The sequence below is a fragment of the Echinops telfairi genome, unplaced genomic scaffold (assembly GCF_000313985.2).
Source record: "Echinops telfairi isolate 266 unplaced genomic scaffold, ASM31398v2 ScPeMD7_5;HRSCAF=22, whole genome shotgun sequence".
Taxonomy (NCBI): domain Eukaryota; kingdom Metazoa; phylum Chordata; class Mammalia; order Afrosoricida; family Tenrecidae; genus Echinops; species Echinops telfairi.
The window spans coordinates 30,357,408-30,370,694 of record NW_022103901.1 but is presented as its reverse complement, the minus strand read 5'-3'; the positions used below and the strand labels follow the sequence as shown (position 1 = coordinate 30,370,694).

Below are 13,287 nucleotides of genomic sequence, written 5' to 3'. Positions count from 1 at the left end.
AGTAGCCAACAAAAAGGAGATAAACCAGTTGCCCTGGAGTTGGGTCTCACTCCTGGCAATGCCATCCATACATGCCGAGTAGAGAACTGGAGGTTCCCTGGGCTTTCAAAGTGCGAGCCATTAGCCGAAAGTATATATATATTGGGTTTGTTTTTTTTTTTTTTTTTCAAAAGAGCATGCTGTTGGGCCCCCACTAGGTGTGAAAGCCAAGTCAGGAGAGATCTGCCTTCTAATCTCAGCTCTTACCACTGTCTCCTCCTGGTCTTTCCTCTTCTGCCCCAGACTCTGGGGAAGAGTAGAGGGAGCTAGAGGTCTCAGGTGGGATCTTCTTTCCCGGACAAGGTCTAATCAGCACCCCGTACTCTCCATTGGTCAGTCGACTTGCTGAAGAGCTGAGTGCTGACCCCCTGCCCCTGTAGTCTGACCAACCGTCACACACACTGTTCCCAGCAGTCTGGCACCACCACTGCCCCAGGGGAGTCTTCACAGATAGAGCTGTGGGCTTCATGTTGGCTGACTACTCAGAATGAATGTCAAATGTGAAGAATCAGAGGAAAAAGTAAAAAGTGTGTTCTGGGCCACAAGACATGGACCCTGAAAGGATGGAGGGTAAACCGAGGACCAGAACCTCTAATTAAAAACAAACCCTCACAATCTAGACAGCTCAGACTGGAGCAGTCAGACCTTGGACCTAAATTCAATGCAACCCCGAGTTCACCTTGCAGTTAGCGAACAGAATGACTCAAAGACTATAACCCAAGAATACTGGTTCCTTTAAAAATAAATACTACAATCACATCTAACGAGAGACTGGTCCACAATCAGCAACCAGAGAAGAAAGAGTCGCGTGGGTACCAAGTAGCTAGGGCACCAGTTCATAAGCACTTACGACAATTACTAGAACTCAGGCACCTAGGGTTTGGAATGTGGAAAGTGGATGAATTTATTAAGAGGGGGTGGATCTGCTTTGGAGGAAGAAACCTTTTAAGTGACTCTTGGAAAAAATGCTCCTCCCATAGTACTCAGCCAATGAGGAGTTAAGGGAGGGAGCTTATGAACTTGGGTGATAAAATGCTTGCAGAGGCAGTGAGGTGTGCCCACTTTCTGCCTATTTGTCTCAGGCTCTGTGCACCCAATTTTGCAAAATCGAACAATAAAAGCCTGTCTCTTCCTAATATGAGCTCAGAATGGATTTCTTGGGCGTTTTCTCAGGTAAGCTCAAGTGGGATAGAGCAGCATGCCCCAGTTCTCTCTCTAGAGAGCCATCATGGTATGTTTACCCATCAGGGGTTTATACTGATCTGCCAGTTACAAAGAGAAACCAATATGGTGTCTGGGATTTCAACATTGCTCCTCACGCCTCTACCACATGATAAAACTTTAAAAACAAGCAAACAAGAAACTACTGTTGGGGTACAGTGACCCTTTTCTGGGCCTTATCAGCACCACTGGCTTCTCCAAAGGAGCGGCTGCATGGTGACAATGCAAACACAAGCAGGTAGGAGAAAGAGGCACAGCAGGTCTACTCCAGGGAAAGGGCTAGCACGTCCTTCTAAGTCCCGCAGGGGTTTTTGAACTCAGGGTTGAGGGTTCTAAAAACAAAAGGCAGTTGTCCCTGGTTGGCTGGGACTCAACTATGTCCTTATTTGGCAAAGTCCTGAGTGGTCGGACTCCCAGCTTCCTTGTTTCTGGTAAATGGTGACTCAGCAGACAGATCAGTCAGGAGGCTTTCCCTGTTCCTGTCATTCTCTACTCAAGTCATGGCTCCAATTCATTAGGGGCACAGGGGTAGTTCACTCTGGCTGCTTCCTGTTGAGGAGGGGCATTGGCCCTGCCAAGCACCATGATTCTGTCCTAATGCCCTTATAGGTGTTTGCCAACTCGTCTAGGTCCTCCTGCTGGAGGGGCTGATAGGCGGCTGATCTTGGAAAGTCACCAGGGGTGTGGCAGCTGCCCGGCGACAGCGGGGCTATTAACCTGGTCTAGGAAGTTGGGGCGCATGGGATCAAACAGCATCCCACTAGGACGAGGATTCCTGTGACCACAAGAGAACTTAGTAAGGACCCAGCAAGGCCTTTCCATCTTCTAAATCTTTGTACTAGCCAACCAGGCAGGGGTTATCTACACCTGAGTTTGTGGCTAGCTTGTTGGAGTTAACTTTTACAGTGCCTTTGTCAGGATTCTGTGGTAGTGGTGGGGTTCAGGATCAAAGTACATCAAGACACACACACCCCATTCCTTGGGTAAATCACATCTAAACTAAGGTTAGCCTGTTTTCCCATGTCATCCGGCTAGTGGATACCAATTTCTAGAAGATGCCCTTGATGGCATCTTTAGCATAATTCACAAATCGCTACTGGTTATATACAGTAGACCCCAAATCCATTTTTATTGATGATAGCCCACCAGAAGATGGATTTGGACCCTGTCGCCATTTGGTCTCTGGCTTTGACTTCATTGGGGCTCCCCTCAGAACTCTGATTTCATCTATGTACACTGGTCTATCCAAGGAGCAGTGAGGAGACACGCTTCTCTTTTTCCTAGCTCCAGTCGGTGTTGTGGTTTCTGGAGGGGATGCAGGCTAAGGAGCAGGGGATAACCAACTGTAGTAGGGCACACACTGCAGTCCAAGCATCTTGGAAGACTTGATGCAAAGGTCCCTACAATACCAGTAGGTATTGGCTCAGGGTACTTGAAAGGGCTGAATGGTTGGAGAGACCCAATGTCTGGTCTCATTGCAGGTAGTTAGGTTTCTTAAAAGGGAGCTTCTGGTGTCTGACAAGATTCAAGAAAGGCAAAAGGAGGCTTTCGGACAGTCCAGGGCACTACAGGGATAGGCTCTCTGGCTTCGGGAAATAATATCGATAGGGGTAGGCAAGATTGAGTATTTCTTTCTGTGGGGTCTTGAAATAAGACTATAATGCAGTCCATTCCTACTAGGTCAGATTACCAGCTTACTGGAAATGAAATCTGAGATTCCAGCACAAATGTAGGCGCTGGATTGGTTAGCGTTCCTCACAGAGAAAATGAACCATTCTAACCATGTGTTGCATCTTGGAAACCTGTTTCAATGGTTAGTCTGCCTGAGATCTGTGATCTATGTGATGGATGTTTGTGAATGGGTGGAGGGAGTTGCAAAACTTATCATCACAGTTTTGAGGTGTGGGTCCCTTCCACAGAGGGAGCAACAGCTTTAGCTTTTGCAGCCCCCCAATTCCTGTATGAGTCGATTCCATATATTCAGTGGTCCATAATACCTCCATAATTCATACTGGAAGGGGGAAGGAGTATGACAATCACAAGGGTTATGTCACCACCCCCATTACGCAACACATGACAGCATGGGGCATGGAGGAAGAGATATTCCTTGATAGGAGAGCTGACTCTGGTACCCTAAAGTCCCACAGGAGACCACCTGACAGGTGTCAAAGGAGATGGTTTGTGGGTAGGCAGATGGGGTGACAATGATCAAGGCCTGTCCATACATGCTGAAACAAAGTCCCCAGAAGATTAAAATCCAGTGAAAAGATGCCATGGCTGGTTTTCTCGTCCTTCGAGGGGTTATAACAACTGTATGTCAAATATACTCCACTACTCACAGGAAGGTGACAAATGAACATTAATACAGAACTCAATACTGAAAACGGGGCAAGGAGGTCCAGGTGGGTTTTACTTGTTTGATTGCTTCTGGGACGACCTTTTAAACAGTACCCACAGATCTTCAGGTTTCGCACTCTCAGACGGAACAGGGGTGTCTGCCTTTATGATACTAGTAAGGGGACTCCATGATTTTTTCTCCTTCAAACTTGACTGCTGTAGAAGTGGAGAGAACACGTTGGGGACCCACCAATGGGGTCATTTTTGTTAGTGACTTCTTTCCAGTCCTTGGCTAAAAACCAGTGACCAGGTGGTACTAGCAGGTCACTTCCCCTGTGTTGGTCTGGGTACATTAGAGAAACAAATCCAAAGAAACTCATATGTATAAGAGAGAGTTTTATATAAAGGGTAGGTGGACATTATGAAAACATCCCAGCCCAGTGCTGCCCAAGCCCACAAGTCAAACATTATTAGCCTATATGCCTGACGCCAATCCACAAAGTCCTCCTCCATCTTATAAAACACACTCAATGATACCGACTGCAGGAGGAAAGCCGTTATCAGTGATCGTGTAAGCATCTAAGTGCTGGCAGGGGTCTCCACACTGCTGCTCCAGCACCCAGGGCTGCATCGGGGTAGGTCCATGTGTCTTCTTCTCAGGGATGTCTTGCAGGAAGTGAGCCTTGCCAGCTGAAGCAGGGAACTGGCTAAGGCAGCTGCACCCTGGTCCAACCATCAGAAATCAAGAGACCTGAGAACTAGAAGGGCAAGGCTCACAGAGCCATTTATCTCTCTGCCCTTCAATTAACCCCACGTGTCTATAGGCCAGGTTGGCACAATAAACTTTATCTCATCCCCCAATGGACGCTGGAAATACTGGCAGTTTATAGTCCACCAGGGCTTGTTGTACCTGCCCTAGCAGTACTTGTCTAATTACCTCACTGGCTTCATGACATGCTCTTAGGACTGGGGTGGAGAATGGGTGCCCTTACATGATTTTGAAGGCAGATGTCTGAAGCCTAGTGGGGTCCAGACCTAATCCTTAAAAAGGCTACTGGCAGGGCTTCTACTCAGCTCACTCGCGGCTGCTGGCACAATTTAGCTAAATTGCCTTTTATGATTCATTCTTTCCACCTTCCCGGAGGACTGGGAGTGCCAGGCCGCACATGGATGATATCTCATCCCTAGCACCTAGGAGATACTCTGTGAAACCTAGAGAGGCAAAAGCTGGCCCTTATCACTTGGAATGTATAGGATGAAAAGGCTTGGACCTATCCTGAGAAAGTATCCACCCACACCAATAGGTATTTGTACCTTTCACATGGAGGCAGACAAGTAAAGCCCACCTGCCAGTCTTCTTCCAGGTCTGTTACCCTCCTTTGGACTGGGCGCAGAAGCGCAGGCTTCATTGGCCCTTGGGGACTGTTAACCTGGCATAGATGACAACTATGGGTAGCTCTCCTGGCCAACTCTCACACTTGCTTGACTACTGCAACCTTTCTGCCAGGGTGTGTTAGTCTGGGTAAACTAGGGAAACAAATCCACAGAAATTCATATGTATAAGAGTTTTACATAAAGGATACATGTACATTAAGAAAGCATCCCAACTCAGTGCTGTCCAAGCCCATAAGTCCAACATTGGCCCATATGTCCCACACCAATCTACAAAGTCCTCCTCAATCTCACAAACCACAAGCAATGAAGCCAACTGCAGGAGGAAAGTCAAATCAGAGAGCATGTAAGCTTCTCAGCACTGGCAGGGGTCTCCATACGGCTGCTCCAGCCCTTCAGCATCCAGGGCTGCGTCAGGGTAGGTCCATGTGGTTCTCCTCAAGGATGTCTTGCAGGGAGTGAGCCTTGCCAGCTGAAGCAGGGAACTGGCTAAGGCAGCTGCACCCTGGTCCAACCATCAAAGAGATCCAAGAACTAGAAAGGCAAGACTCATTGAGCCATTTCTCTCTCTGCCCTTCAATTAACCCCACATGTATTTACTGGCCAGGTTGGCACAATAAACCTTAACTATCTCACAGGGATTCTAGAACTTTGGCACCTATGAGAAGAACTGGTGCAGGCTGGCCACAAATTTCCATGCTAGTGATTCAGGTATAAAGACTCTCCCTTCTTCGCCCACCATCCCAATTAATCTTTTACAAACCCTTGGTCATTTGCCCAACACCTGTAAGGTGTAAAGGGGTCTTTCGCCATCAAGTGTTTGTGGTAAAAATAGACGGATTTTAATCTCCACCTCTCTAGTCTTCAGGTAGGCCAGACTGTCTTCCAGGATGGTAGGCTGTTTTAAGGTGCTCTGGGCAGTGTATGATGGCCACTTCTGGGCTTTGGAGCGCTTCTAACAAGCAATGACTTTCCACTCCATATTCAATAAAATTTTTAGCTGAGAGCAGCCTCTTCCTTTCCACATCTATCCATGTGCATGGGCAATCATAAAGACTTACTGTTCATAAAAACCTGAACCTTCTTGCCACACTCTAGTTCTTAGGCCCATGTGAGGGCAATGAGTTCAGCTTCCTGGGTGAAGGAAGGGCAGTGCTTTTCTATCACTTCGGTTTGGGACGTAACTGCATATTCTGCTCACCTTTGTCCCTCTCTTACAAAGCTGCTCCCATACCATCTATGTACCAGCTCATTTCAGCTGATTTCAGGGGTTGATCTTTTATCATCCCTGGTTTCCCTAGGAACAATTCCTGTATATCCAGACTACAGAAGTGACTCCTACTTATCTCTTGACTCAGCCAGGAGCGAGGTGGCAGGATTTAAAGTGGGACAAGCCTCACCTGGACTTCGGTAATACTAGCTGATACCGTAGAAGGCAGTTATGGGATAGCCACTTTGCTCCACAAGCAAGGAGCAAGGGCTTTAATGAATGAGGTCCGGATGATGGTTCTCTGGCCGAGGGGGACTTACTAAGTATCTTTTGCTAACAAGGCAGTTGCAGCTATTCCTCGAAGGCAATGAGGTCACACCAGGGCCACAGGGTCTAGGGTTTTGAACTGTAGGCAGTTGGTTGTTTTTTCAAGCTCCAGGCCTTTGAACCAGTACTCCTAAGGCTACTACTCTCTATCCCTAAGGCCGGGGCAGAGATAAGGCTGCCCCCAGGGACTGAAAGGCTGCCTCTGCCTCTGGAGCCCATGTAATCCCGTATACCTCTTCTCCTTTTAAAAGACAGTAAATGATCCAAATTCTGTAGTATTCTGCCATTCCCAGGAATTCCCACATTGTTTCCTGGTGGCTGGCAAGGGAATAGAGCAAATACGGCCGGTCCTTTTGTGAAGAGAGTTGGTACCTGTTTTGAGACAGAATAAACCCCAGCAAGCAGACCTGTGGCAGAAAAAGCTGGACTCTCTTAGAGAGACTTTAAAGCCCTCTTGTCCTGGGCAAGGAAGGTCCGTTTGGCATCAGAAACTGAAGTTTCATATGAGGAGCTGCATAGTTACAAATCGCCTGTGTACTGGAGGAGGGTGTACTGTCCTGATGGAAAGTCAGGCTTTCCCACCTCTCTTAGAATGGTCCGAAGTAACAGAGGGCTGTCTCTGACGTCCAGACAGTCCCTTGGAGCTGTTGGGTTTGGTTGGGTGTCTGGGTCAATCCACTTACATGCAAACAGTGGTTGGGACTTTTTGAGTGCAAAAGGATAGTTTTAAATGGCATCCTTTAAATCTAGCACAGTGAATAAGAGGCTGAAATGGGAACCTGAGCCATAAGGGGTAACCGGGTTTGGTACCATTAGGTGCAGTGGGAGAACTACTTCACTAACACCCCTTAAGTCTTGTACTAGGCACCGCTTTCTATTCGGTTTTCAGGTAAGGCTCTCCTGAGTAACAACGTGTTTGTTCTGAAGCAAAGAGTCTACAATAGGTTTAAGGGCTCACAGGCCCCTGGGGAGAGACTGCGCTACTTTCTTTATGGATATCCTACTCAATTTTCAAAGTAATACCAGCAACACAGTGCTATTCCCAGCAAACTATCGGCCAGACCTTCGGGTCATCGTCTCTCGACTCGGGTCTAGGCGCAGAGACTGCACAACCATCAGGGAGAACATAGGAGTGAGCTGGAAAAGGCCAGCAAATCTTGGTCTAACAAGGGGGAAGGAGAATCCATGTAAGAAAAGGACCCTCTCCACATGCAAGGCAAGACTGAGGTGAGACACTGTGGTTGGAGGGGTGCCAGCCCCCACCACTAATCACGGGTTCGATAGGCACAATTGTCCGGTTGAGATATATGTATATTCTATTAGTCATTGAGAGCATGAGAGAGAGAAGAGAGATTAAAATAATGGAATCAGACACATTTCATGGTAGCAATGCTCACCTCAGACCCGCTTGATGGTCCACATGGAGAGAGGGGGAGGGGAAGGAGGACAAGGGGAAAGGGAACAGGGGAGAGAGGATGGGAGAGGAGAGGGGGAACCTCCAAGAGGCCCATGGAGGATCAGAAAGAGAGCTCTCTATTGCTAACCCAGGCCTATATACCTTTGGGCGGAGTGCAAGCCCACTAATTACTGGTAGACATACGTCACAGGAAGGGGTTGCACTGTAGGTTGGTTATACAACAATGAGAGGGGGACAACCTAGGGATGTACTTGCAATAGGAAAAGGAGGGATTGGGGGTATACATGTGACAAAATGGGTGGATCCTAGATTTGGATGTCAATGAGCTGGTATGACCTTTCTTTGGATCTCCAGACACCATTATCAGTAGGGTGTGAACCCCACCTACAGGAACCAAGCTAATGGTCTCAAGCCTTAAGGGAGTAGCCCATTGTCCTTAACAGCAGGGAGCGGGGCCTATCTGTCTGGCAATTGAATGCCTTCAAGGGGGGGGAGGGATGTCTATAAGCATCTGACCTCCCACCATATGCTGGCAAAAAGCCCCAAATGTTTGGCATGTCTTTGGGGGCGACAAAGCTGGAGAAAAGTCTCTATAATCCCACAAGATACCTCTTCAGGGGCAGGCTGTTTATCCCAACAATCACAATCACGTGATGCAGAGGTAAGATGGCCTGCATAGGCTCTTAGTGCCAAATAAGTGACTCCAACATCAAGGAGGAAAAAGCTTTACCAGCAACCTCTAAGACTCACAGCTCCTCTATGAGGATGTCAACTTCCTGCTGGTTGGTCATTGGAACTGTTCCTCAGCCAGAAGGTCTATGGAAGAGCATTCTTTTGGCATGTGTCCCAGAGTTCCGAACTTAAAACAAGTGAGAGGGGCCCTTCAATCCTCTCTGTGCCCACCAGGTCTCTAAAGGGCTGGCAGCACACCTGGCTCCAATGTCCTGGATTACCACACAGGAAGCAGCACTTTCCAGGTCTGTGAGCACTGGTCACTTCTGACAGCTGGGCTGATGCAGCAATGGCTGCTCCAATCATTTTGGCCTTATATGACACTCCTCTCTGCCTCAAAACCACGACTGAGGTGGTCAGGGTAAGCAGTTCATTTGGCTCTGACTCCGTTCCCAGCGCTTTTCTCTGGTGTTTTTTCACCTGATATCTGGTGAAGACTTGTTGATGAAATGGGTGTTTAAAACTATCCTTTTCTCAGGAGACTCCAAGTGTAAGTTTGTGAACTTAGTCATAGCCTCAGCCAGCTGGTTTTTGAAAGCAGCCGAGTTTTCCTGGTGAGTGGTTTAGCTCGGACAGTGTGGAATAGTTTACCAGCTTTATCTGAATTTACCTCACTCCCCCAATAAGGTAAGTCTGCAGATAATCCTGAGTTGCTCGACCAGCACTGTCAGTCTGGCCTAGTTGGTAATTCCATCCAGGGTCATCATCAAACACTGCCTGGGCCCCCTGAGCCAAAATGATGACCCTCATTTTGTCAGCCTGGTGACGAGCCACAGTAAGTATTCTGCGTCTTTCATCAGGAGAGCAAGTGTATGCCAGGATGGTCATTAACTCTTTCCAGGTCATATCAAAGATAGCCATAGAGTCCTGGAACTTCCATATACCGACCAGAGTCTATGAAGGGGCCCAACTTATCTTTACACACTTTTATCTCTTACATGCTAAAGGGTACATGAATCCGGAACACTTGGCTGTTGCCTCTGACCACGTCCTGTAAAGGGCATAGGGTGGGGTAGGAGTAGCCCCTCCAATTGAGGGGGATAACCAGGCAGGCAAGGACAATGGGTCAAGCAGTGGGGTGGGGGGGTGGGGGGGGGAGGCAGGCTCTGGGGCTTTTCATCTTCTCTAAACTGGGTCTCTAGGGGTGCCTTTGGAGTAACTGTCTGGGTTTTCTGGGTCAAATTCCCTTTCAGCTATCAGAACAGCTGGTAAGGTTGGAATTAGTTGAGATACTTGGGGAGTAGCCCAAGCAAATTTCCGGGTGATCTATAAAAGCATAAAAACCTCTGACTACTTCCCTTCTCGATAACAGAAAAGATCTAACAGTAAAATGGAATTGTATTTCCCCCCTTGGGTGTGTGTGTGATGGTACTGTATTCTAGAGCAGCCTGGAGGTCAGTGTTCTCCACTCCCCAGAAAGTATTGAGGCCAATACTGTATTAGAGAAAAACACTAATTTTAAAGATACAACCTAAAAGTGCCACTCAGGGTCTTGTATGAGATTGACGTCCCAAATTACAAGATTTGGAAGGAAAAGAATGGAAACATGCAAGAGTACCAAAAAAGCCCACCTCCTTTAGTTATTACCCGAGAAGTTTGGGTGCATGGAAAAGCAGGTTAATCCCACCCAGTGTCCTGATGGAGTATCCCGAACACTCAGGAAACTGGACCAGGAGAAGCCTTCTCTTCCCTAAGAGAGCCCTTACTTCGGATAGCAGTAACGGGGCTACTGCTTAACCCATTGGCACCCCTTGGCACCAAACATACCCACACCTTTTTAGTTCCTGTGTGTTGGGCTGAGATAGACCTGCCTCCTGTCTACTGGGGTGCTCTGGTAAGATTCTCAAACCCCCCTCGCTGGTCTAAAAGCTGGATGCCAAGTAAGGCGAAGAAGAGTTTTAACCTGGTCCAAGAAGGCCAACTCAGTGAGTGCCTTTGGTTTAGGCAGTGGAACGTATTCTGGTGAGGGCAATACTTCCTAAGGTAGGGTCAGCAGGCCTCTTGATGGGACAGGATAAACTCAATCAGTAACAAGTAGATGATGGTTTCCAATGATGTCACTGTCCAACCTGGCTAGGGACAGGCAGGCACACCCTCTACCCCCAAAACAAATCAATGTAGATATGACAGAAAGTGAAGTGCACCCAGTGCCAGGCCATATAATCAATGTTTGTGGCACAGGGAGCCTGGGTATCCCTCAGAACACAAATAGAATGGGGGAAAAGGTCAACAAGCTTCACACAAAAGACAGGGTTTTAGGTCCTCAAAAGGCACAGCCCCGTTTCTAGAGGACCTCAAGGAAAGAGCACCAGTGCTACCACAGCTTGGAGAACAGTTAATAGTTTTTTATAAAATTTGCTGAAATTCTGGTTCTAAGTGCTTCCTACACAGATCAAATCCACCTAATGCCACTCCAACCCAAGGAGAAAGGTATGACGATGAAACTGAGATGCAGAGGGGCCTGCTGGTGTGCCCAAGACGCAGCAGAACCTGGATCCAGCCACAGGAGTGTGAGCCCAGGGTTCAATCCAAATTTAGCCTCTTACAGGTCTCCATTTACGGGGCGGGAAGGGGGAAGAGGGAAGGGGGAGTGACAGTTGAGGCATTTGAAATATGGCCCGTCCAGATTGAGACTTGCCCTACATGTAAATATACATTGGATTTCAAAGACTTTAATACTTTCACAAATAAAGAAACAAATTATCTGTTGTTAATATAAACCATACGTGGCAATAATACTTCACATATGGGAAGCAGGGGGAATAAAACATGTTAAAATTAAGCCCACCTGATTCTTTTGCTGCTTTTAAACATGGCTCCTAGAAGATGCAACATTCCACGGGGTCCACACTTCTACTGGACAGCACTGGCCCAGAGAAGAGGCCATGCCACAGACCGAGTGCAGGCAAGTCCTGGATCTAGGGTGTGACCGTCTCCGGCCTTGAGGGCTGGTAAACCCAAGGAATCAAAACGGGCTGATGGGCCATCTCCAGGACTCACTGGCATTCCCAAACACAAGGGAGGGTAAACACAAAGAAAGACCTGTGGGATATCCCAGAGGCTCTGACTGGGACATTTCCAGAAAGCAAAGATGGCACCACTTTTAAAGTGATGAGTCACTTTGCAGCAACGCGTGAAGAGCTACAGAACTGTCCCCTGCCCTGCCAGCCGTCCCTCCGAGCATGTCTAGCTCAGCAGAGTACACACACAGAACCCATCTGCAGCTCTTCAGAACATCTGGAAGGATTTCCAAATGCAGTTTAGACCAGAGCCAGACCTACTGACACTGCCTTTTCCACAGTGATTGGCCCAGGCTGCCCCACCGGCCCTGGACAGCAGGCTCATCTGTAATCCCTCATGGTTGGAGGGGCTTAAAACCGACAGCACTCTACAGCACTCTCCACGGAAGGGGCACACAGGAGCCCTGTTTGTGTCCTCTGCTCCAGGAAACAAAGGCACCTGGCAGGGGGACAGCTGCTGAAGGGGGGATGGTGAAGGGGGTGGGGCTGCAGTGTCCTCCTCAGAGGGCGGGTAAGGTGCCAGCCACAGCAGGACAAAGGCACTGGGGCTGGCACTGTCACCACTAAGGGCAGCAAGCGGCAGGCTGGGCCCTGTCTGCTAAGAGGGAGGGTGGGGAAAGGATCTGCGCAGCCGCTGCCCAGCAGAAAGCACCTCCTGGTTTGAAGGAGGAAAACAGTAAGAAAAGTTATCAGCTAGACTTAAATCAGAGGCTAAGGAAGGCAATCTTAGGCTGGGAACCTTGCTCGTTGGCACATGGAAGCCAACTGTAGCCAAGCCACACTTATGAATTCAAGAGGTGGGTAGTGAAGTTGTTGGCATTTTTCTCGGCGAGGTACAGCTAGCTGATCTGACACGCTAGGTTCCATCACTTGAAGGTGCTAAGGGCAGACTTGCCTTAAACACACATATGCACAGATAAGCAATCCTAGCAATGGAACTGAGTTTGAGGACACACCCCCAAGCCAGGCCAGCATGCATCTACATCTCAAGGACTTCTTTGAAAGAGGCACTTCTGTCACACTCACAAGATCCCACAGAGACCATCATATCAGTGTCAGTCTTGAGTCAAAGCAGCTTGGTGGCACAGTAGCTGCCAACTTCTAGGTACATGGTTTGAACCCTGGTGTTGTTCTGTGCGTAAAGATAAGGCTGGCTGCTCCCCTAAAGACAAACCCTCGGCGACCCTCTGGGGAGGTTCTACTCATTGTGAGTCAGCATCAAACCCACCTTGGAGATACTTCCAGACCCGGAGCACTCATCACTCTTGGTGCACCCACATCTGCTTCTAAATCTGAACAGCCCCCTCAGTGATCCTGGGCCTACCCCAACCCCATGGACAGAGTACTGGGGTCAGGCCAGGGCTGAGTGCCACCAGAGGCACTTCAGAAGTGAGGCCACAGTGGCGGGTCTGCTCTCCAGGCAGGAAGGGCACCACAGGGCACAGGAGGGAGCGAAAAAGGCTCTGGACAACCTGGGCGTATGTGTCCGTGAACGTGGGTTTACTAGTGTGTGTCCGTCTCTGACGTGTACTTTACTTTGACACAGAGTGGGAAAGGGAAATGGTGCCAGAGACTGGCAGAGGGGAACCACT

At 48.5% G+C, this 13,287-nt stretch overlaps 1 protein-coding gene across 2 annotated transcripts in view; it reads right to left on the bottom strand.

Moving 5' to 3' along the window:
- Window positions 1–13,287, bottom strand: part of JPT2 (Jupiter microtubule associated homolog 2) — a 32,012-nt gene that overhangs the window by 13,758 nt on the left and 4,967 nt on the right. Inside the window, exon 1 of one of the 2 annotated variants that reach the window (XM_004705793.3) lies at window positions 11,464–11,539. The exons of the other annotated variant lie outside the window; for it this stretch is intronic. Within the exon in view, the coding sequence (XP_004705850.2) occupies window positions 11,464–11,510 (47 nt within the window). The 5' untranslated portion in view covers window positions 11,511–11,539. Of the gene's footprint in view, window positions 1–11,463; window positions 11,540–13,287 lie in introns of those variants that run through there. 2 annotated transcript variants of the gene reach the window in all.